Consider the following 24,677-nt stretch of genomic DNA (forward strand, 5'->3'; position numbering starts at 1 on the left):
CATCTCCCTGTGGGATCAGCTTTGCAGTTGGTGAGAGGATTACCTCCTCCCCCAAGCTGCTCTTAGGCCCAGTGGAGAAAAGAAACAGGTTCCCACACTGTACAGATTTTTTCCCTCTTCTGTTAAATATCAGCAGCGTGCATATGAATTTCCATTAGGGAAATGACACAAATGAAAAGAGTTAACCTACACTGCAAGTGCTTGTAACAGATGCACTCATATACCTCTTGTGTTACATGTAGAAGTCAGTGCGCCTATAGATACTATTAGGATCACTGTCATGAACTGAGATACTGGTTGAAGGTGTGTTTCTGGTATTGAATTTAACAAATTGACCTTATTTTTTAAGTTAATCCTGGAGCATTGCGTGTTTTAAGCTTGGGACTAGAACTAGATTCTTATTAGTTAACATTTTTTCTTACCCCCCCCCCAATCTTTCAGAATTATTTGGTTCAAGATGACAACAAAACAAACAAAAAACCACTGGGGACCAGCAACTCTTCTATTTGTAATGCGCTGTTCAATGATCAACAAACTAGGGTTTCATTATGTATCAATTTTATTGAAAATAAAACTGTTGCTAACAAAGAAGAAAGTTTACAAACTTAGCTTTAATGAGCAACACAAGAAGGCCGCTGAAGCTGCAGTAAGCAGGGGAGAAACATTTATTGTATTTACTGTACCACATCAATACATTTAAACATTTTAGGGTTCAGTTTACAAATATTTCAAGCAGATTCCCTCATTAAGTTATGTGGAAGCCAGATAGTTTAGTGATCACAAAGTTGTTAAAGATTAACAGAGTACTATTTACTAACAAAATCAAAATCATGTTTTGTAAACCTAAGGAAAATGCCCTTTTACACTTTAGCATTAATAAATTCACATCACATTAAAGCTTTACTGGAAATTGTCTTGACAGTTTGAAAACAATCCTCCCCTATTTAATTTGACAATTTACTGCTTCTGATACCACATGTACCTGCAGTATTTAGTGTCGCACTCTGGCAGCCATATAGAAACAATGTTCTCTGCAATATTAAAATAAAAAACTTGAAATTTCAGTAAAACTGGTGTATTTTTAATTTCTAAAGGACTTCCCTGTAAAATGAGGCCCTCAAGACAGCAGGCTAAATATTCTAAGCTGCTGTATTGAAGTCTCTGTTCTGTCTGAATCATTTCTTTATATCATGAAGTGAGTTGTGAAACTTTGCACCCTATCCAGATGGAACTTGATGCAGAAGATGCACTTATTGACCAGGGTTTATTCTAAAGTAGCATTTAAAAATTTGCAGCAGAATCTGCTTAACCAGATAACATATTAAACACATTCCCCACTTTGCTACTCTTCATGTAAATACTAGTTAAGAATAAACAAAATTATTCATTCACAATCCAGATACCCTTTAGTAGTGCACAGGAGAGTAACTGTACATTGACAAGGTACATGGGGCTTCTCAAAACTGCATGGTAATAGCTGAACTGTCCATGGTGGTTTACTTGATGCTAACTAGAAGATAATCTATGTGCAAACAAGAAGCACAGCCAAAGGACTCTGAAAAGTGGCACCACAGTCCATGTCTTAAGTTCATCACATTCAACAACAAGGACAAAACTCCAATCTGCGCTGCTTTAGTCAGTAAGGCTTCACCTACAGAAGTACATAGTACATGTGGGTAATTATAATTTGACGATTTAAATTTTTTTATTATTGGTTACAATTTACCTAACTCTATTAAGAGGGCAAGTTTACATCCACTCTTCAGAGGTCTATGCTCACCTGATGAATTATCCCGCCCCACCCTATTTGCATCTTATTCAGGCTTGTAGAAAATTTTACTTAGAAATGAAATATTTATACACCTCCCAAAATACCTTAACTGCGGCTTTCAGCAGAGCTTGATCTAGACCGAGACCTCTTCTTGGCTGGGGGAGGAGACGGAGAGGAATTCTGTGGGCCAGAGTGGTGGTTTTTCTCAGAGCCCTTCCTTTCAGGTGTACGGCTTCGAGAGCCCCTCTTTTCAGGTGTGCGGCTTCGAGAACGAGACTTGCTGGTCGACTTGGAAGATCTTGCAGATCTAGACTTGCTGCGAGATCGTGAGTAACTTCGTGAACGGGACCTGCTTCTAATAAAGATTGAATAGTTATTAAACATTTTAAAGGCCAATGTGATAATCTATAATATCCACTATTCCTATTCATCAGATGTTTTGTTTGTATCGAGTCTTGCCTATTTCCATTACACAACTGTGGAGCCTTTCAAAATCCTTAATGCCATCTGTGGTGGTACTTCTCTAAAATTAGCCAAACAGAGAATTTTACCAACTGACTTCTGAAATTTAATAATTAAGATACTGATTTCAGCCTAATTATATTTATTGCTTGCTGGATGCAGAGAAGCAGACAAACATACAGATTCCTCAAACTGTACTCTACTTTCTCTCTGCTGGTCTATTCCACAACAAAAGTTACAGTTCAGATCCAGCATATTCTTTTGGTGCATGCATTCAAGGACTTCCCTGCTTCCTTCTGCTGACTTGCAGCTTTTCACTTCATATCAGGGGCTATTTTGTTCTCCTGAGCATTTGGAGGGAGTTGTAGGAATGTTTATAGAGCAATGAAATTGGAAAAGGACACTCCACAGCCCTGCTACATGTGCATTAGCTGTCTTCATAGCCATCTGAAATCTTGAACGGACAGCACTAAGGGCATTAATTAGTTTTAATCTGGATCTTCTATAATATTATGCAGGATGCTGCCATTAGCTGCTTGGCTACTTAGTCTGAACCCCTGACATCTATTACACCAGAGAAACCCAAACCCAAATCTGAAGTAAACTATTGCTGCTCCTATTGTCAATACAGCATTTTTGACTTTCTTCCCTTCAGCTACTCCTAAAATGGTTTTCACCTGACTTGCTTTATGAAGCAGCCAGCCTGGTCCCATCTACAGCAATCTGCACTTATGCACGTAATTCCTATGTACAATGCATGCTATAGCAATCTCTCAAACAACAAAGGTGTCTTCAGTCATTTTCAATGCTGTGGTATAGAAGTAGTATTATGTCTACCAGTATCTGGCAAAACAGAATTAACCTACTACTATTACTACTGTGTTCTGTAAATTGCTTTGAACAGGACTGCATAAAACCGTAAGTCCACTTGTCTTCTTGCCCCTGCTCTCACTAGCAACTGCCTATGCCTTCCCTCCACAGATCCACCTAAAAGATCCTCTTCACTTTTGCTCGTGCCTTGTACATAAGCCCAACCTGAGGGACAGAAATCACTCTTTTCCTTCATGAATAGTTTCGGAGAAGTAGAGGAATAATGATTTATCTTCCTTAGGCTGAGGCAAAAAGATGGAACCAGCAGCAGGTTCAAGTCCTTTCACTCCATTGTGTGCATGTTGCTGGTTGTCCTCCACTGTCCCTTGAGCAACGTGGGCCCCAAGACAGGGGACTCTCTGCACAACACTGCCATTCCCTTTCTTGTGTTAGCACTGCTATGGGGGCAAACTGCACAGGAAAGCAGAACCTCTAGAGGGAAGGTGCAAAGTGCAGCTGGCAGCCAGTCTGTGAATGCTGGTTTCACTTTCAGCAAATCAGCAGATTCACAACTGATAAAACTTGAAGGGAGGGTTCCTTCCAAGATTGATGGATATGCTTGATACTTAAGAGCCCTAATCTCCCCCCAAATCTATCCCAGATGTATATGCTAGAGCAGTGGTTCCCAAAATTCTTTTCCATGAACCACTTGAAAACTGTTCATTGTCTCTGCAGACCACTTAATGACTTTTCTGCATGTTGTAGCAATTGTAACGCGCTGTGCTAGACACTGTATGATTTTTAATTGTATTTTAAAAACATTAAAATGTAGTTAATATCTACTGCAGGAAATGGGAGTTTTAGACCCTTCGGAAGCCCACTGTGAACTATCTGCAAGGCATTTTGAAAGTAAAGTTGCTTGCCCCAAAGCAAATTTGACACCCCATCCACATTTATTTAGTGCAACATCTGCTGCAACTTCTTGGGAACGGTTTCCATTGATGCAGCCCGATGACGCAGACAAGGTGCTTGCAATGATGTGGCCAGCAACGTGTCCTCTCGACCCTTGCCCTTCTTGGCTTATCGAAGGGGTCTGACTGAGTGGATCCAGGGTGTGGTCAATGCATCATTGCGGGAGGGAGTGGTTCCAGGCGTCTTGAAAGGGGCGGTGATCCAACCACTCCTGAAAAAGCCCACCCTGGACCCACTGGTTTGTGTCAACTACTGCCTGGTCACAAATAGCCCCTTTTTAGGGAAGGTGATTGAGAGGGTTGTGGTGCAGCAATTGCAAGTACTCTTGGATTAAACAGATTATCTTGACCCATTCTAATCAGGGCGAGGACCTCCTGCAGGTATCATTTCATCAGGAGGTTCGTTCCGCACAACACAGGAAGCGAACCTTTAGTGTTGTGGCACCTAACCTAGTCTTTGGAATTCACTCCCCTTAAATATTCAACAGGCATAGTCTATTGTCTTTTAGGGGCCTACTGAAGACCTTCCTCTTTCATAGAATCATACAATAGTAGAGTTGGAAGGGGCCTATAAGGCCATCATGTCCAACCCCCTGTTCAATGCAGGAATCCAAATCAAAGCATTCCCGACAGATGGCTGTCCACTACCTCTCTAGGCAATTGGTTCCATTGTCATATGGCTCTAACAGTTAGGAAGTTTTTCCTGATGTTCAGTTGAAATCTGGCTTCCTGCAATTTGAGCCCATTATTCTGTGTCCTGCACTTTGGGATGATCGAGAAGAGATCCTGGCCCCCCTCTGTGTGACAACCTTTCATGTACTTGAAGAGTGCTATCATATATCCCCTCAGTCTTCTCTTCTCCAGGTTAAACACGCCCAGTTCTTTCAATCTCTCCTCATAGGGCTTTGTTTCCAGTCCCCCAATCATCCTTGTTGCCCTCCTCTGAACCCGTTCCAGTTTGTCTGCATCCTTCTTGAAGTGCGGAGACCGGAACTGGATGCAGTACTCAAGATGAGGCCTAACCAGTGCTGAATAGAGGGGAACTAATACTTTGCACAATTTGGAAGCTACACTTCTGTTAATGCAGCCTAATACAGTAGGGCCCTGCTTCTCGGCACCTTGCTTTTTGGCATTCTGCTAATACGGCACCAGCAGGGTGATCAGCTGGAGGGGGGGGGGCTGGAGCTCCCTGTGCTCCAGCTGATCGTGCCGGAGGAGGGAAAGATCAGCTGTAGAGTGCTACAGCTGATCTCCTCTTCGGGCGCCATCAGACTCCCACACTCAAGATGATCATGCCGGAGGAGGGGAAGATCTTCTTGTCCTCTGGCATGATCAGTGGGTTAGGTTCCAGACCCCCTGCACGCTACAGCTGATCCACTTTTCGGCAGGGGTCTGGAACCTAACCTGCCGTATGAGTGGCGCCCTACTGTATAGCATTTGCCTTTTTTGCAGCCACATTGCACTGTTGACTCATGTTCAGCTTGTGATCAATGACAATTCCAAGACCCTTCTCACATGTCGTATCGCTGAGCCAAGTATCCCCCCCATCTCATAACTGTGCATTTGGTTTCTTTTTCCTAAGTGTAGAATTTTGCATTTATCCCTGTTGAATTTCATTCTGTTGTTTTCAGCCCAATGCTCCAGCCTATCGAGGTCCCTTTGAATTTTGTTTCTGTCTTCCACGGTATTAGCTGTGCCCCCAAATTTTGTATCATCTTTCCCCAAGCCTTTTAAGTAGAGACTGTATCCCAGTCTGCATTTGTGTTGGAATTGTTTTGAAGATGTTTTAAAAGATTTTTTAAAAAGATGTTTAAGATGTTTTGTTCAAGATTTTTTAAGATGCTTTTAAAAAAGATTTTTTAAAGATGCTTTTTAAAAAGTTGTTTGTAGATGTTTTTAGTGTTTTATAGCTTGTGTGCTGCTGGTCCTTCTGAGAGGAAAGGTGGGACGTACATTTAATAAATAATTTTATTGCTTTTTTATTTCTTGTATTGTATTTTATTGTACTACAATTTGCATTCCACGGCATTCAAATTGTAAGACAATATAATACAAGACATAAAAAACAAAAATACAATTAAAAATCAATGAGTATTTAACACAGACACGACAGACCACCAGAATGAAGCTCATAGACCACAAACTGTGAATCCTCTGCTAGACAGAGAACACAAAAGCAAAGTGAGTGGGTAACATGCCTTCATAGGAAGCCACACAACACAGCAACAAGAGTTTTCTTGAGCAGTTGACTGCTGAGTTGTTTGCCCTTTGAATAGCTGCCTTCAAACACTGATGACAAAGTGTAATATTTCTAATTTAAAATATTTATATGCAGACTGTAAGAGTTGAAGCTTTCTCAAGGTGGCTGTCTTAAGGCTGATAACACACAATACAATAACAAAAGAAATTAAATCCTCTCCCCTTCACTGTACTCATGATTTTGGAGGGGTTATGTGAACACTATCTGGGTTGATGCAAAGAGCCCAATTTCTCATGCAGCCAAGTATGCTTATTTTGATTAGCAGCTGTCTCTCAAGACTCTGTATATGATGCAAACTCTTGGCCTTCCCCACCCTCTGTGGACATGGGAGCAAGCAGCATCAAGGAAGCTGTTGAATGGACTCATGATGCACCAACTTGATAGCTTTATTCAATCACATTCAGTTACCTTGGAGCAAGTGCCACTAAACTCTGTGGGATTTGCTTCCAAGTAGACATGTTTTAAATAGATCATGCTTTAACCACCACCTGCCATAACTAAATACACTATAGTGAAAGAGGTGGAGAAAACTGCATGGAAAATAATCTAATTGCTTTTTGGTTTATGAAAGCTGCTGAATGGGATTTACAAGGAGAAACGATGAACTGCCTATATTATGATGAAGCTATAAACTTTAGAAATCGTTCATTTATGCCAAGTGTGGCTACAGTGCCTTTTTGTCACTACTTGCAACCTCATATGCATTCTCCTCTCCCCTAAATATTCCATTGGCATGAATATATGCCAGATGTAGAGTATATAATAACAGCAGCAACTCCCCTTCACACTAAGGCCCCAGGGTGGGTTTACAACAGTTTAAAATGTATCATTAAAAACAATTAAAACCAACTTAAAATCACAACATCAGAAAAATATAAGGATTGGACTTCACAACTGGCTACTAGGAAAGTATCACTGGCTACAAAATCCAGGCAACTTGTCAAACCCAGTTTTGAATATCCTGTTTAGAAAAGTAGATGTAGACTGTCTAATACTTAGCCAGAAGTATACTTTGATTAGAAGATTTTGGGCTACAACATTTCCCCAACATCCAAAAGGTGTTGCTTCTGCCCCCAAGTGATGTTTCCTGCCTAGTCCCTCAGATGTTCTTGCATGGCAACATACCTGCGCCTTTTGCGATCTTCAATTAGTTTAATTCTGCGTCCATTCAACTCACTGCCATCCAACTTGTCCAATGCACTCTTCATGTCACTAGATGATGCAAACTCCACCACACTGTACAGCCATTAGCAAAAATGCCATTTAAGTTGGTGAAATAAATATTTTGCATTTATTATACTATCAAACATTATCAATAACTTGTTTTTCTACTTGGATTACTGAAGAACAATCATCCTGTCCTCCTCTGATGCCTATGTTAAAGTTAACAATGTTACAATACATATTGGGGTCAATTCCCAAACCCTAAATTCCAGGCTTTTAAAGAACATGCTTCTCATAGCTTCCCTAGAACTACCACACGATTACTCTTATTTCTAGTCAAATAAAGTTTGACATGGTTGCCCAGGCAACCAGTCTGGAAAAAGAGATGCACTTGAGTAGAGAGCTTCCTTTTCTTTTACTGATCCCCTCTTCAACAGCATTTACATCCTTATCATGGTATTTGGAAGCAAAAGCTTGGGTGACAACATTACCCAATAGCTGGAATTCAAAGAATGATGCAAGGAGTTCTACCAAAGGAGTTTTTGGAATTCTGATTTTGAATATCAGCCCTTTATGCTACATGGTAAATGAAATTGAGCAGATTTTCAACGGTGGCTAGGTTATATAGCAACAGGTCTTATCTAGAACTGCTCATTGGATCTTGGCTATTAAATTACATTGTATACAAAGTTCAAATCTTACCCTTCATTTGGATTGTTTCTGTGAGCATCTACAAAAGTAACTTCTCCAGCCTTTCTCATGAAGTCTTTCAAATCCTGCAGTAAAAGTCACAGTTCAGCTTAGAAAATGATGCATAGAATGCAAGAAATCGTGTTAAACAAGTCTCCTTGTTATGGCTAACAATTATAATAAAATCCCATATATTACTGCTATAATGAACAAAATTAAGCTAATCACAACGTTCAGATATGGCCATATAACACATACCATTTAAAGGATTATCACATATATTTTAACTATGGTACATACAGTGTTATTAAATGCAAGCATTTGATCATAACTGAAGTCTCAGTCCACTTGTATATTAAAGGTTTGCCTGCAAACATTCTTCCTCTTGTCTACACAAATTAAACACAAATGTCTTTATTAAGTTAATGCTAAGATTCTGTCACAAGCTGTCAAAAGGCAGAAGCACAACTTTTCTGGCTTTTGTCAGTCCATGTCACAACCTCAGTGTTATTTTAACAGAGACTTGCATTTAATGTAATTGAGACTGAGTCTATGTTGCAACACTACACAACTAAGTGATAAAGATGTCTTAAAATAAGTTGATTATGAATTATTTCTTAACCTTTACAAAGTGCCCCAAAGAATAGCTGACATTTTATAGCCACAGGCTACTTACCACAACATACCACAAGTGGTCAGATGATATAAGCAGGTACCTTAAGCAAAGAGTCGCTTGTCCAATAATTGCCTAGCAGACCAAGAGGAACTCCCTTACATGGGAGGGACAGAGGAATGGATCATAGCAATGTGCTTCAGGGAGATGTACCAGAGACCCTGAAAGCACTGGACACAGTCTCCGGAAGCGGCTCTAGAACCTGAGGTTGACCTGTGCTAGCCAATCGAGCTGTGGGCCAACCAAGATCTACATCGCCAAGATAGGTGTGTCATGGGTACCAAAGGGAAAACTCAGAACAGGCCAAGCCCTAGAAATTCAGCCACTAGGAACCCCAACCTCTTGGGTTCTTTCTCCTCCACACAAGAGAAACGAGGGCTAACCCAAAGCAAGGCTGTTAAAAGAGGTTCAAAATGAACTTGGTTAGATATATATTTGTGAAAAAAAATACAAACAAAAAGCCTAAACTGAGATACAGATTACAGGATGCCTCAATTAATTTAGTGTTTAATAAAGTTCAGTTTTACAAGCTAGCATGTGAATCAAACAGTCTGAAAACCTGAGCTTTCATCCTAACATGAAACAAGTTTAACAGCAGACATTTCATGGCAGGGTTCAATTCTACAACATACTGAGCACTCCAGCCCAAATTCTGCATGACATTCATGCATGCGCATCCTCTAATGTGTAACAAGACCTAGTGGAGGTAAGTTTCTAATCACACTTAAACAACGAGCACATGAGTTTTGCACAGTCAAGATCAGAGTACTCAGCATCTGCAGGACTGAACTCCCTCCCCAATACAAAGTTCACAACATATACACAAAATGTTCACAATACTTCAAATTGATTATATCCACAGTAAACAAATCCAAAAATTGTTTTCATCAAGCCTTATGCAATTTGCTTAGCTTTGATGTATAGATGAATGAGCCTACAAAGGTGTATATATATCTAGATTTAAGAATATAACAAATTTAACTTCCTGTCTATCATAAAATTACTTCAGTTAAATGTTAAATTCGCGCTATAAACATCAAGAAGGAAAATGTGTCTGTACAGAAGTTCACAGCTTAAAATATTTTTCTTTAGAACTTAGTCTTTTCTCTAAAACTTAAGTCAAAAGAACCTTAGAAAACTGAAGTATAGCAACACCTGTACATAGAAAGCCAAGTTGACTAGCTTTCCTGCCTTAGACATTTCGAGAACTTGCAAAGGGTAGGGGAAATCAGCAGTAACAAGTATGCACTATTAGAGGACACTGGGATTCTAGATTAAAAGTCATAATCAATGATTAGGAGATTGTGACATTTTTAAACACCAGAATGTGCTGGGATTTGGAAGACAGATATATGCACTCTCACCTTAAAGCTTGCTTAGCTGCATGCCAGGTACATGAGATGCGAGTTAGTAAGTTTTGAACATAAGGGCACAATCCAGAAAGTGTGTGAGCTTAACTTCAGCCTTGTCTGTGCTGCTACTCCTCCAGCTATACATTGTTTGCCACTCTCCTGTCTAATTTTAAAGGATGAGTGAATGGACACAGGGCAGGCACTTCCTTGAAGGCAACTGCTATTCATATCAAGCTAGCAGATTAATTTTATAGTTTTTCAAATTCCCACTAAGGTAAACTGATTGCAAAATGATTGACAATGATTAGCTTTTCACATATTGCACCCTTGGATCTGTTATGTAAGCTCAGTCAGAAGGGAAAGGATGCATTATAGAAAACTGTGTTTCCTGTTAAACCTCCTTCTATTTCAAAGCTTATGGAAATGCTGAAGCCAGGCATGTATGATGCACTAGTTAGTGAAGACAAAGCAATTGGTCATGGATGCAGTATGGCAAAAACGTTTTGCTTCTGCTTGCAACATTTGCCAGGATCTCCTCAGGTTAGTCATGAAGCATGATGTCTCTGTAAGCAGAGTAACCTCTGAGATAAACTAATGCCTGCAATAATTTAGTGTTTCTCATACAAGTGGTAATCTCACCTATTCCAAAAGCATATAGTACTTTCCCATAAACCAGCTAGTAGTTTGTATCATGGCAGCAAAACAGATTTGAACAGAAAATATTTTGATTTAAAACCCTCAAGAAAAAGGTAACTACTTTTGTGTTGTTCAAAACAGAAGCATGCCCTGTGTACTCTCCTTAATTTGCTCCAAAGCCTGATTTGTTCATTCAAGTACTGCACAGATGCTTAAAATAAAACTGCACCGAGGTTGCTCTACTCAGCAAGCTGCTGTGTGAAGTAGCTTACTCAACAGTTCTGGCTGTTTTTAAATTCAACTCCGCAGAGCCAGGCAAGGTTTTAAATGCCCCAGTGAAAACTTTCCATGCAAACAACTTTATACAAGCAGCTTTTCATGCACAGCAGCCTCCAAGTAGCTACTGCAGTGCTGCCATATGGGTGAAGTGACAGTGCCATACCATTATTATACAGTAAATCAGGCATCAGTGTAGTTGATTTAGATATAGTCCGCCAAAACACACAAACGTTATTCTCAAATGAACAAGTGAGTTTTCCCATTGGCTGCTTCTGATTATGTGTTTTCCTTAAATTTTAAAAAATGCCTGTAGAGAAGGAAACAGGAAGAGGTGCCTTCTCTAGTGTCACTCCAGAAAGTGTGCTGGGACATTTTGTGGAACACAGGTCTCAGATCAGGTGTCAGAAGAGTGACATGCAAGTATCTGCCACCCTGGGCTCCTGCTGGGAGGAAGGGCGGGATATAAATTAAATAATAGAAATGAAGTATAACCACTGGCCACTACATATGGCAGTTGCTAAAAGGGGAGGGAGAAAGGGCTAAGTTCCCTCCACCAACTTGACTGGGACCAAGCTAATGGAAGAATATCCACAGTAGCTAGATGGAACCTCCACGTTAAGAAGTAGCATACTTCTGATGGTGGGAATAAAAGGAGCTGGTGCCTCTCAGAAAGGTACAAGAAGAGCATGTGGCAGGCTGCTGTTGGAAGACAGTTGCTGGACTTGATGGTCTCTAGATCCAACCGAGCAGTTCTTAAAAAGAACAGTCACCGGACTTCTCATTCCCAGGAGACTTTTATTAATGGCCATTCCACTTAGCCATTTGTAAAATGAACACTACATATCCGGGCCCAAGTGTGGTTCTCCCTCCCTCTCTCTCTCTCTCTTTTCAGTTTTTTCTTCCTGTGTCATATCTATTAGATCATAAGTTATTTTGGCAAGGACATGCCCATTCTGTTCTTTCTACAACACTTAATTCAATGTTAAGCACTTAAATAATAATGGGCATTACTAGACATAGGCATTGCTTTCCCCGCAGCAATTTAATACTATGAGTTTTCAAAAATGCCAAGACAGATGCTGAACTATAGGAGAAGTTTGGTACAGATAACAAAAGGGAGAAAATTTAAGTGGCTGAAAAACTGGCACCCTTTCCTTTCAAAATTTTTACTGGGCTGTAGGCTGCTTTGAGCAACTTATTGGAAAGGCAGCAAATCGAATCCTGTTAAATTACACTAGCATTTCTAAATTCAATATATGTATTTTGTTCTAAAGCAGGCTCAATTGTTGAATTACATATTTTCTCACAAAGAGGAACCCAGATATATTTGCCAAGCTTCTGTTTATCATCTATCTGAACTTCTTGTTCTACAATAAGCTCATCATCCTTCTCACAATTCCATACATCAGCTAACAAAGGCTGACTTGCTTCAGGTTTCTTGTCTTCATAATAACAGGTCCAGTCTCTTTACATCCAGCTAAAATTACTCTGCAATATGCTAAATAGGCTGCTGCAATTATTCTTTTGACAGCTCTCTTGTTCCTGAACTGTGCAATAACTCCCAACCTGTTCCTGAACTGTGCAATTACTCCCAACCTGTTCCTACCCTGTTTCTTCCTCCCTTCAGGTGCCAAGGACAGCTCTGTTTGAAGAGCAGATGTTTATAGCACTGTTAAAAAGCAAGGCATTTTCCATTTTGTAATTTACATGGATTAGAAGACAAAAATGAGGTTGGCGAAAAGGACAAATCATGCACCAATGACAGTATTGTTGATTAAGATTAAGGTAATAATTGGTCCTCATTTAAAGCATATAGCAACTAGCTGAAAGGCTAGAGTTGCAGAAGTAAGATGCTACATATACAGAATCAGTTAAAAAAAGGTTTAAGTCTTCACTGTGAATGAAACCATTACACCCATAAGTTAATAGATAAAATATTCAGCAGCAGGGCTAATATGTTAGCATGTTCTGAGTCCATACTACAAGCCAAAGATCAAAAGTAAAGCTAAGTTTGCAGATTCCTCCTCTGTAAAAAGTGCTATACAAAGGTATTGTTAAAAACAAAGGCTATCATAACTTCATAATCAGCTTCAAGCTAGGTTGACAATATGCCAGCTTCTTAAACCTAATATAAATAAATCCTACATTTAACGTTACTTTACTGACTCAATGAAATCTCAATGAAATCTTTTTGTTTCCAGCCAAAATATTTAAAATGAAAGGCATATGAAACAACTGAATATTGACTTGCTAACAATCACAGAAGCTGGTATATTTGAAGGCCTGCTACCCTGCTGAAGAGTAGGAGCAAAATGAACTTCAGATAAACGATATGTTACTCATCTAACAGGGGTTATAAGATACAGCAAGCCTGCCAGACCAAGGGCCACCTAGCACATGATGGTAACTTTTTCCAATTATGTTCTTGGTAAAATATGTGTGTAATCTTCACACACAAGGGTGTACAGAGGTTTCTCCTTACCCAAGCATATCTACGCTTGCATAGAAAATATGATGCCAGAAATCGCTCTCAGGAGCCTGAAATATTGCAACTGAGGACTCATTTACCTGATATCAGCCTAACTATTTTGAACCTGCACATGAAACTGCTGTTCTAAGAGAACAAGGGTCCTGTGGGAACCTTAAAGGCAAACAAATGTATGGCATGAAATGTTCATGTGTACATTACTCATTTATCTCTTACAGTTAAGGAAAAGCACAAAACTATGTCTTTGCAAGGAAATCAAATCGTTTCAGTGCAAATACTTAAACCTGAAGATATGCATATTTTGGATGTTATTTAAAATGCATATAAGCTATGCAGTGTAAGTCACAAACCTTTTTCAAAATTAGGTAATACACAAAATTTCCACATTATGAACACACACAGTGTTAACTCTGTGACCGTTCTGTTCATTCTATTGAAGCCAGATACAAACTGCAGATCTTACCACTGAGTGAGACCTGCCTTTTAATTATGAAGATTATGTTTTAAAATGGATTTTTACAATTCTTATTAGATGAGGATTATAGTTGTCCAAGAAACACTAATCAATTCTTCAGTTTTAAAAATATAAACAGGATGCTTAAATGCTTATTTTTGGTATGCAAATCAAAGAACTTTAAGCCTTGATTTTAATAAAAATATTCTGACTTACTTTAGCTATAAACTTAAATTTTATGGTGTCTCATTCAGGGGGAAAAATTGTTTTTGAGTAGAAAGAATTATTTAAGGTCAAGTCCAACTCACCTGCCAGCTAACGCGTGAAGAAAGATTTTCAACTATAAGCCTGTGTTCAGTACGAAGAGGCGGACCATACTGGCTATAAGAGAAACACACGTTTTCCCGTTATTTATTCATTTATACCTCATGCAGAAAATTAAATGCATTGTGCTGTGACAGATTGCTGACACTGCTCAGTAAATCAGAAAAAGGTTTTAGAAATCTAACTGCTCTCATTTAAATAGGGGCAAGGCTAGCAGGCAGTTGACTGCTGTTCATATTAGGAAAGACAATTGGAAAATACACAAAAATGACACAACACATGCTGAAGGACTATGGAGCAGTTCACACAGGTGTGTTGATCAGTTGTGACCTCCATGTGTGCCACAGCCAGCACAGAGCGTTCATAGATCAAGCTACCACCTAACATGACATTTTTCAATGGAGTTCATACAGTCAGTGGACACACGTCAACTGTGGAACTATATGTATCAATCAGCCCTAGGAAGATGAGGCTGTGAAGGGAGTGCATGCTTACTGAACAGTACTGTGGCATTTCAATAAGCTGTAGTGAGCTGAAGCACTAACATAAGCTGATGGACTATCTAGCCAATTTTGTATTAATAGAAGATCTGGCTTACTGGCATCAAACCCCCAAATGATAAAGCACTAGTATGAACAACTAGAGTACTGTACATTAGTTTGGTTCAGGCTAGCTACTCAAATCCCCTCCAAATGGTGGTTCTTTCATATCATATAAAATACAACTAACACATGTGCCTTTTGGAAACCGAAGCAGAGGGATTTCATTTGCACACCTCTATGTGCCCCATATTTTCAGAATATTCAGATCTTTAGAGCATTTAAACAGAAGTTCCAGAATTCCCCAACTGGCAAACCAGGTCCCACTTTTCACTACTGTAAATAGTAATCTCTTCTTGCCTGGCACCATGTGCCTGATGTTATGAACCTAACTGCCACGCAAGATGCCCATGAACATCAGTCACATATCCTACTTTAGTAAAGTTCACTTTTAGGTCACCTTGGATCAATCTTATTGCAGCAACATCACTGCATTAAAGAAAAAAAGAATCTAAACAGCATACTTGAATATACAAGTTCCCAATGTGTTTAGTTCCTTTTTAATAAGGATGACAAGAAGGCTGCCTCTGAATGAAATGCAAAAAATGCTAACTTTTTTCAAAGCAAAATTTTATATAATTAATGCAAGTGTCTAAACAATTTCACATACAGATTTCAACAGCAGCTTGTAGTATACATGGAAATTGTTACAGTTTTGTGTGCAAGAAACACTTTAAAGAAATTACTTTAAAAAGTAATATACTATCAAATCTGTACCACTGATAAACATTCTATGACTGTAGATTTCAAACAAATATTGGTCTTACACAGCATTCTATGCAGACTTCAAATTTGTTTGGTTGAATGCTCTAATAAACTTTGGGCATAACTAACATTGAGTTCCTATATAACAATAGTTCTCATCTATAATTCCCCAAGCTTTTAAAATGTTGATCCATTAGGGAATAGTTCATTAAGCCCATTCCATTTAGTAAGGCTTGTACAGGACCAAAGTTCTACAGGCTGAAGTTTAACCTTTATGAAACCAAACTGTGACAAAATTTGGCTACTGGCATGAGATATAATGCTACTTATGCGTCCTAATTATATTAATGGGCATAAAGAATGTATCTAGTGCTAACCATAAATAACTTAAGCCACTTATAGTATTTATTTATATATTTCATTTATACTCTGCCTTTCTTTTCATGATAGAAACCCAAGGCAGCTTATATATGATTCCCAGGCAGTCTCCCATCCAGGCACTGACCAGACCTGACCCTAGTTAGCTTCAGTAGGGTGCTGACCTCATGTGCCTTAATAACTTCACTGACACAAACCTCTCCTTCTTAGTCTTAAAGATGATAACTGAAGTTACTGAATTCCAGCTAAGAGATTGCTAGCACAAGATTCCTTGCAATTATGCAAGCATGAGGTTTGTGTGTTATGTGCCTTCAAGTGGATTACGACTTATGGCGACCCTATGAATCAGTGACTTCCAGTAGCATCTGTAGTAAACCACCCTGTTCAGATCTTATAAGTTCAGGTTTGTGACTTCCTTTATGGAATCAATCCATCTCTTGTTTGGTCTTCCTCTTTTTCTACTCCCTTCCGTTTTCCCAAAGCATTATTGTCTTTTCTAGTGAATCATGTCTTCTCATTATGTGTCCAAAGTATGATAACCTCAGTTTCATCATTTTAGCTTCTAGTGGTAGTTCTGGTTTAATTTGTTCTAACACCCAATTATTTGTCTTTTTTGCGGTCCATGGTATCCACAAAACTCTCCTCCAACATCTCATTTCAAATAAGCTGATTTTTCTCTTATCCGCTTTTTTCCACTGTCCAACTTTCACATCCATATGGAATACCATGGTCTGAATGATCCTGACTTTAGTGTTCAGTGATACATCTTTGCATTTGAGGAACTTTTCTAATTCTCTCATAGCTGCCCTCAATGGGATATTAAGGCAATAGTTCAGTAACTACTGCATTCCCTGGGATCCCCTTTCTTTGGAATTGGGATGTATATTGAAAGCTTCAAATCTGTGGGCCACTATTTTCTTTTCCATATTTGTTAAAAAAAATTGTCAAAATTTGGACAGATTCCCTCTCAGTAGCTTGTAGTAACTCAATTGGTATGCCATCTATTCTTGGTGATTTGTTTCTTCCAAGTATTTTAAGAGCAGCTTTCACTGAAAAAAATAACAGGTTGTCGGCCATAAGAACACCTCAGAATGTTAAGCATCTGCCTAAAAAGGTGAAATGTGTAGAATACTGGGTGCATATAGAATGTTCAGACATATATTCTAATAATAAAGTGCTTAACAAGTGACTTTGTAGTAAGAAGAACAGACTTCTTACCTAGATCCACCCCCATAGGATTGGTAATAATTGAACCGTTGCGGATATCTGCCTCTACCCCCTCTTCGGGCTCTGGCATGTTCAATTGTAACCCTTTAACATTAAATGAAAAAAATAGACACAGCTTCTTTAGCACATCAATCTTTACATACAATGGAAATAAGCATTTTAAATGTAGTTAGTATGAGGTATTTGAAAACAGAAGCAAATACTTGCCTACTCAGAGCAGTGTAACCAAGATCTCTCATCCCTAAGAAACCTTAACCTCCTCACACATTCATCTGATGTACACAATTTAAAATGTCTGAATAGGTGAAATTAATCTTATTTCTTTTATAATTTTATGTATTAGTTTGAATGTTGAGAGGCCAGCTAGAAAGCCCAATCAGCACTCGTGCTTACCACCAACCAACTCTCCCTCCCATAATCATTGTGAGTCTCAGTAAAGTGTGTATGTAGCCTGAATAGCCCCAATAACACAACACTACACAAATTAAAATGCTCTGATCAATAGGAGGAGTCAATTTTAGGAATAAGCGGATGGTTAATGGACCTGCTGAAAGGAAAGGAGGGCCTATTTCGGGTGAGGTCTCTTCTGTGAACTGCAAGTACCCAGCTTTCTGTTCTTCACTTTCAAAGAAAATAGTTGAAAAGGTTGTAATAATGCATCATGATCTACTACCAGCCTTCTGCACTCAAAAGCAGCACACTAGATTTAAAAATCAAACTTAGTAGAGCAGTCAATTTACTTGAAGCGGATATAACACTAGCTCCCTGCAACCATGACTTCCATGTAAGGAGCTTGCTACAGAAACATATTTCTCTATGCCATGAGAATTTTGCCCTAGACTTCAAAGCAAAGAGTTATATCTGCACCACTGCTAACCAAGTTCCCTTCTTGCTGGGGAATTACCAAAGTTAGATCACAATTTGCACTCTGTAGCTGCTCTGCAATTACTTTATTTGCAATTAAAGTTTACCTTTCATTACACAGTTCTTTACCATTCAGTTCATAAACAGCATCATCTGCATCTCTGTGATCCTCGAATTCCTAAGAAGGAAAAGAATGAATGAGTTGGGCAGTTAAATCTTTAAGACTGAAATCTACTAGGGACTTTTTCCAATTCCTTTTTCCATCTTCTTTATATAGATCTATGATGAAAAGCAGTTCAGATTATCCATACAGATAATTAAACTGTGTGCTGCAGCAATATCTAATGAGAATGTGTTCTTGCATTGTAAAGCACCATCACAGCACCTTGGGTTATAGAACAAACTGGAGTTGACACCATTGTCCAGATGGCCTTAAATAAAAATAGGGACCTCTTATGTTACCAGTATAATAAGAGATAAAATATTGAGTAGTTAGGACGAGCAGATAGCACTTGGCTCCAGAAATTTCTTCACATATAGTACCAGGTTTCAGAGAGCAGATTACTGTTGGTATACAGCTCAAAAGCAAGTTCTATAAATTTATTAATTTTAATTCATAGAAAATGCTCGCATTCTTTCATTTACAGAACTAACTCAAAGCGGCCAATGTGTTCCTTTTCCCCATATTTAGAAATTCAAAGTTTTATTCAAAGTTTTATCCAAAGTACTATAATAGCAATAGATGTTTACCATCTTTTGAAACAGAGTCATTTTTGAAGGTAAAAGGTCTTTTATCCAACGTTTCGAACAACTCAATGGATATGGACATAAAAGATTCAGATTGTACATGCATTAGTCTTTTAAAGTGCTACATGACGGTTGATTAACAAGGTTTCTAAAATACAGTGATTTTACATATGTGACAAAATCTTTTAGACACTCTTTGGGTATGGGTTTCAAAGGAGAGTTTTTACAAGAGATACTAAGCATAGATGGTACTATACAACTGTAAGATTTCCAATGATATATGGAACCCTAAATGGTTTGCCTGGGAGGTGCACAAGTGCTAGAAGGACACTGTCATGTGTGGCTGTGGATACAGTAGGGCCCCACTCACACGGCAGGTTACGTTCCAGACCCCCGCCGAAAAGTGAAAAGAGCCAGAAAGTGGGACACAGCCCAAAGCCTGCTGATCACGCACTATAGCTGATTGCTGTCAGCTGAAGCGCGGTGGCTGGAGCTCCCTATGCTCCAGCTGATCATGAGCTCCAGCCGCCACGCTCCAGCTGACAGCGATCAGCTGTAGCGCGCTCCAGCTGACAGTGCTCAGCCCCTGAAGCTCCCCGCGCTACAGCTGATCGCCCCGCTGGAGCCATTTTAGCAGAATGCCGAAAAGTGGGGCCCTGCTGTATTCACAACAATATTGGGAATGTATTCTATCATTTATCAGAGAGGTTATGAATTTTAATTGAATCCTGTGATAATCTAACTAGAATATTTGAAAAGGCATCTAAATATTGATCAATAATATTGATCATTTTAACTATGTGCAGGATTTTGTGGGTAAAAATTGGAGACAATATCAGGTACCACGAACAGTCGTAGTACAATGTATATGGAGGTCTATGGATTTTTAGGTCAACTCCAAAATACTTAACCTTAATCAAAAACATGTACTTTGTCACAGGATACATATGTGAGACTCAAAATCTTATCAATTTTCCATTTTTTATTCTGAACATTATAACTAGGGACGAATCATGTAGTGGCTAAAGAGTCTAAAGTGTAAACGAGAAAACAAATGATATATTTACACTTCAAGGACGCTCAACTATTTCAACAAAACACTTCTGAAACTAATTAGCATTACATAGTTTAATTGCATCATTTTCTATACTGTTCTGAACTACTGGATCTAATCTCTTTAGAAAAAATATGTGAAACTGTCTTTATGCCTAAAACATTGCGGTTTTCAAAAACTATTTTTTTTAATGTTAATGTAAGGGAAATAGTTCCTGGCAACTGCAACTGTTTATATTTTTTGTTTAATTAATTCATTTTTAACTTGTATTATATATGGCTTTTTTACTTGTACTTCAGATGTTTATGTGTTGTGAACTGCCCAGAGAGCTTCGGCTATGGGGCAGTATAGAAATTTAATTAATAAAATAAATAAATAATAAAAAAGCAGCTGCTGCTTGACAGTATAAAGTGGTGGTACACTTGTAAGTGAAAACTGCGAAAGAGTCATAAGCTACAACTTGAGACCTAGTTACCTGAAGAAGTGTCATCACTTCCCATGTCAGTCTGTACATGCTTTAAGATTTGGGGGGGGCATCCTGGGGTTCCACTAGGAGGAGATATCTATACTGTGGCAATATGGTAAATGTCCTTGCCAGTTGCAACATCCTGTTTACAGAATGTCCTCCGCACTGAGGTATGGTTACTGCTGATTCTGTCTCATTTCAGCACCAACTTAAACCATCTCTATTTAACTATTGCACTCTTAAAACATATTTGCTTAGGCATTTGTAGAACAGTCGCTCAGCCAGTCTATATTAGAAGGATGTGGCTGCTCTGTAGTTTTAAAGCAAGTTTTAAATGAAGGGCAGGGTAGAAATATTTTAAATGAAGCAATAAAATATACAAAAGAGCAGACCACCACCACCAGAAAAGAGGCAGAGGCTGCAAAAGTTCCACCTCTAGGGTTGCCTCTCATGCCACTGTACAATGCAAGTACACTACATAGGAAATCTGGCAAACACAGATGGGGGGATGTGCTATCACAAATAAGGACTCCCAACACAAGTGGACAATGTCAAGCAGCATGCACTCAAACCATATAAAATGAGCAGTTTCTCCCCAGAAGTGGCTTAATTATATATTCCCATCTGTCTTCAGATCAAAACAGCTCCACACTACATGCTACTGCATAACATAGTGGCCTGGGACTACAAAAACAGCTGATATTTTATAGCATAAGCTTTCCATCTCACTAACTTGTGGCAAAAGTCACTCTGCAAGCTTGGGGAAAGTGTGCATTTTGTATAATGGCATGCAATTTTCTGGATGTTAATTGAGAAAAGAACTTTCAACTCAACAGGTTAAAAAAAGCATTAAGTCTCTCTTTGTGTAATGTTGTGCTTTACAGTTGTATTCATTGGAAAATATGGGCAAATGTACAGTAATGAAAATGGTGCAAGTCAAAGAAAAACATACCACTCACAAGTAAAGATTGCCTCCAAGCAAGATAACTATGTCAGGGATGTTGGCTTATGATGCATGGTAAGCAAGCAGTGTGGTGGTGCATGCAGCCCCATTGTTTCTCCCCTGGTGTGAGTGGGAGAAACAAACCATAAAATTGCAATTAAGCTTGGCTTGCTGTGACATCCAAACCAGGAATCTTGGTTTGTTATTCCCAAACAAGTCGGGATTCACAAACCAGCAAGAAGCCACGGGTTAAGGCTGGCAAGTGATCCTGGCTTGTTTGGGAGCAACAAATCAGGATCCCAGGTTTGGAAGTCACAGCAATTGCAGCTTCCCTCTTCATGTCAGGGGAGGTCTGATATGGGACCCATTAGGCTGCATATACCAGGACAGTACTCATTCACAGTACATCATTATAATCCAGTGATCCTTGCTTATTATGATGTGCAAATGTAGTCTATGTGCTCAGTCTCCATCACTTCTGAAGACACCATCTGCAGGCTTTCACTTTCTCCCTTGCAGAAAGGGGAAAGAGTTAGATCTCTGCTCAGTTTACCTGTAATCCTGCAAGTTGGCATAAGGGGCTACTTCTCTCCCCTCCTGCATGGGAGAAACAGGTGTGAGCACAGGCTGCATACTGGATTGCCTGTCTCCTCCTGGGTGGTCACATATGCTACCTCCAAAATAGAGCTTTATCATCAGCAGGGCTCTGTCTAGGAAGATATGCACTAGCTGGGTTGATTTTCCTTTCCTTTCTGCCTAGCTTAGAGAGAGGGACCAAGAATCCAAGCACCCTTTATCCCAGATGGACAAATGCAGAGGGGCAGGTTGGCTAGCTTCTTAGAAGGAAATGAAAGTCCACATGACCCCAGTGAGTTTGTTTGGATGGGCAAATACAGAACAGATGGCTGCTGCTTTTCTTTCTGTGTTCCTCTCTTCTTGCTGGTAAGGCAGGGTCAGGAAGAGGACACGAGTCCTACCAACCCTGTTGTGCTTCCAAGCTAAGCAAAACAGCTGGGGTTTTTCTCTCCCATGATCAGTTTTCATAACACGATTCAGGATCAGAGATGTACAGAAAACAGACTGTCATACGCTGGAGCATCACCTAATGGTTGTTGTTTGCTAGGATTCTTGCAAACTCAGAATCACTTAACATTAAGAAATAAACAATTTATGTTAAGAGTATGCTCTCTTGCTTTGTACATTTAACATCCAGAACATACGGATTCTAATACAAAAATATGCAAGCCACACAAACCTCACCTCTATTATGGAAGCTGTCACAGTTCTAGTTTTTTCCTCTCCTTCTCACACTTAAAACTTCTAATTTTAACCAACCATACTGAGTATTTGCCTTAAATCGAAGGGAGAGAATAAATACTGAAGCCGTTAGAGCTACACAGAAGGAAAATATATATACAGCAGTAATGGTAGCTGCCCTTCCTGGCTCTTTCAAAAATTTTCAGAGTTTGGGGGAGGAAAGAGACTGTGGTAACAGCTGCCTTTGTTCTAGGAGCAGAGAGAAATGATGGGTTGGAGGGGGAGGCTCAGGTGAGAGAATCACGTTGTACACAACCTACCGCTACAGTTAATTGCAAAACTGATTTATTTCATTCTTACCTAAAAAGCAGTCTTCCATTTTACCATATGAGCCATTTCAAAGAGGAAGTTTGCACAAATTAAGAGCCCTTTACAGAAAGATCTAAAAGGTTAAAGAGAGGATGGGAGTTTAACATTTCTGATGTTTTACCAAACCAGATTTCCAACTGTTTCTATGTTATAATGTACTGATACCTGCCTACAACCTTCCAGATTGGGAGATTTTTTTTTTATAAACATACATGTACCTACCACAAAACCAAAGCCATTTTTCAGATTGATTTCACGTATACGGCCATATCCCTTGAAAAATTTCTCCACATCTCGCTCCCGAGCATGTGGACTTAGACGTCCAACGAAGACCCGACAGCCACTCATTTTAGTTTAAGCTGCAAAAAATGAATTTTAGTAGTTCTCATTAAAAATGTATCATATCAATGCCATAATTGAGTCCCAGACATGTTAGGCAGATTAGACAACTGAGGGCAGTATTTAAAACACGTATTCCTGACAATACTATATCCTTTAGTTTGCTATATAAGGATTCACATACCAATATAGCTGTAAACAACTTAAAAGAGCCTAGATTTATCATGAATGTACCCTGCGAATTCTCAAGAGCGGTCAAGCATCAACTGCATAGAAATAAATAATTAAGCAGATCTCTTGCTTTGCACTAACTCCCATTCGTGTGGGAGTATGGAAATCTTTCAAGTTGCACTGAATTCTTGTGTAACTCAAAGGCTGGCACACTCCACCACCAAGAGGAGCTGGCTTAGTTTCAGAGAACACCTTAGTACATAACAAGTCTACTATTCACGATGGCCTAGAATCAGGCGCAGAGTGAAGCCTCCTTACCACCATACATCTCCCAAGCTTGCAGAAAACAGAAAAAAAAACCTAGATGTATATGCAAAGTAAAATATAAATTTCCAGGGAGGATTAAAGGAAATTTAATGAGAGTTTTAAAAAACCCTGCGGTTTTAGCTCCCTTTCCAACAATTACCTTTCGAACGGAACAGAATGAAGTTTGACTGTTGAGATGTGCTTGCGAGGCCTGATCTGGAGGAAAGAAAAAGCGGTTTGGGGATGGGAGACAGGAGGAAGAAAAGGGAAGAACGAGAATGTTAACGGCAAAAGCTCGAGATATATAGAGTCGAAAACGAGGAGGCGTTGGGCAAAGAGAAGCGAAGCCTTCAATCCACCACCGTATACAAGGAAAGAATACTACGCATGGCCTACCCAAGGCTGCGCTTCGGCCTCGCAGCCTGGCCTCGCTCCTTCTACCACGACGGATAAACAAAGCCTATTCTCTCTTATCGCTGATGCTACGGCCACCTCACCTTTCCACCCCCTCTTACTGTGGGTCGGCCCCTCTACCGAAAAGAAACAGACACTCACCGGCAACGTTAGAGCTTAACTAAACTCGTTTACCCCCACGCACGGCCGCGACACTCACTTTAGTCCGCCAGAGAAAATGGCGGCGCTACTTCCCTTAGGAGGAGCGGCAGCAAAGCCGGCTACGCCTGCGCAACCCTTTCTCTCCAACCGGCTTACGAACTACAACTCCCAGAAAGCAATGTACTACAGACCGCGCTTTAAACACCTTACAAGAAGCGAATAGAGGACCGACTTCGTCCCTTGGGAGTTGTAGGCGGTTGCCTTTTAGAAGAGCCGCGTGGAGAGCGGGGGTTGGTAGAAGGACAGGTTGGGCTGTGTTGTCATTTTGAGGAAGAGGGAGGGCGTTATACAGCAACCTTCTGG

General features: G+C 39.6%; 1 protein-coding gene across 6 annotated transcripts; it reads right to left on the reverse strand.

Moving 5' to 3' along the window:
• Positions 1–541: 541 nt before the first annotated feature.
• On the reverse strand, positions 542–24,452 carry LOC133377300 (serine/arginine-rich splicing factor 5-like). Of its 6 annotated transcripts, XM_061611119.1 has the most exons (10): positions 24,315–24,424; positions 23,920–23,975; positions 23,166–23,302; positions 18,215–18,285; positions 17,235–17,327; positions 14,319–14,391; positions 8,141–8,214; positions 7,400–7,510; positions 1,876–2,126; positions 542–1,651 (listed from the first exon to the last, which is right to left on the reverse strand). In XM_061611119.1, exons 3-9 carry the CDS (start codon positions 23,289–23,291, stop codon positions 1,877–1,879), a joined length of 798 nt encoding a protein of 265 aa, XP_061467103.1. In that variant the 5' UTR covers positions 23,292–23,302; positions 23,920–23,975; positions 24,315–24,424; the 3' UTR covers positions 542–1,651; position 1,876. The 6 variants fall into 6 exon arrangements, with proteins under 6 accessions (XP_061467103.1, XP_061467104.1, XP_061467106.1 ...); XM_061611120.1 differs by having other exon boundaries at positions 542–2,126; positions 24,373–24,452; XM_061611122.1 differs by having other exon boundaries at positions 542–2,123.
• Positions 24,453–24,677: the final 225 nt, after the last annotated feature.

This window comes from Rhineura floridana, chromosome 2, assembly GCF_030035675.1.
Source record: "Rhineura floridana isolate rRhiFlo1 chromosome 2, rRhiFlo1.hap2, whole genome shotgun sequence".
NCBI classification, from domain to species: Eukaryota; Metazoa; Chordata; class Lepidosauria; order Squamata; family Rhineuridae; genus Rhineura; species Rhineura floridana.

Coding starts and splice junctions, on each gene's coding strand:
- LOC133377300 (XM_061611120.1), bottom strand. CDS start 23,291: ATGAGTGGCTGTCGGGTCTTCGTTGGACGTCTAAGTCCACATGCTCGG. Junction 8,215..14,318: donor CTTCACGCGTTAGCTGGCAG/GTGAGTTGGACT, acceptor CTTTTACTGCAG/GATTTGAAAGACTTCATGAG. Junction 7,511..8,140: donor AGAAACAATCCAAATGAAGG/GTAAGATTTGAA, acceptor ATGGCTGTACAG/TGTGGTGGAGTTTGCATCAT.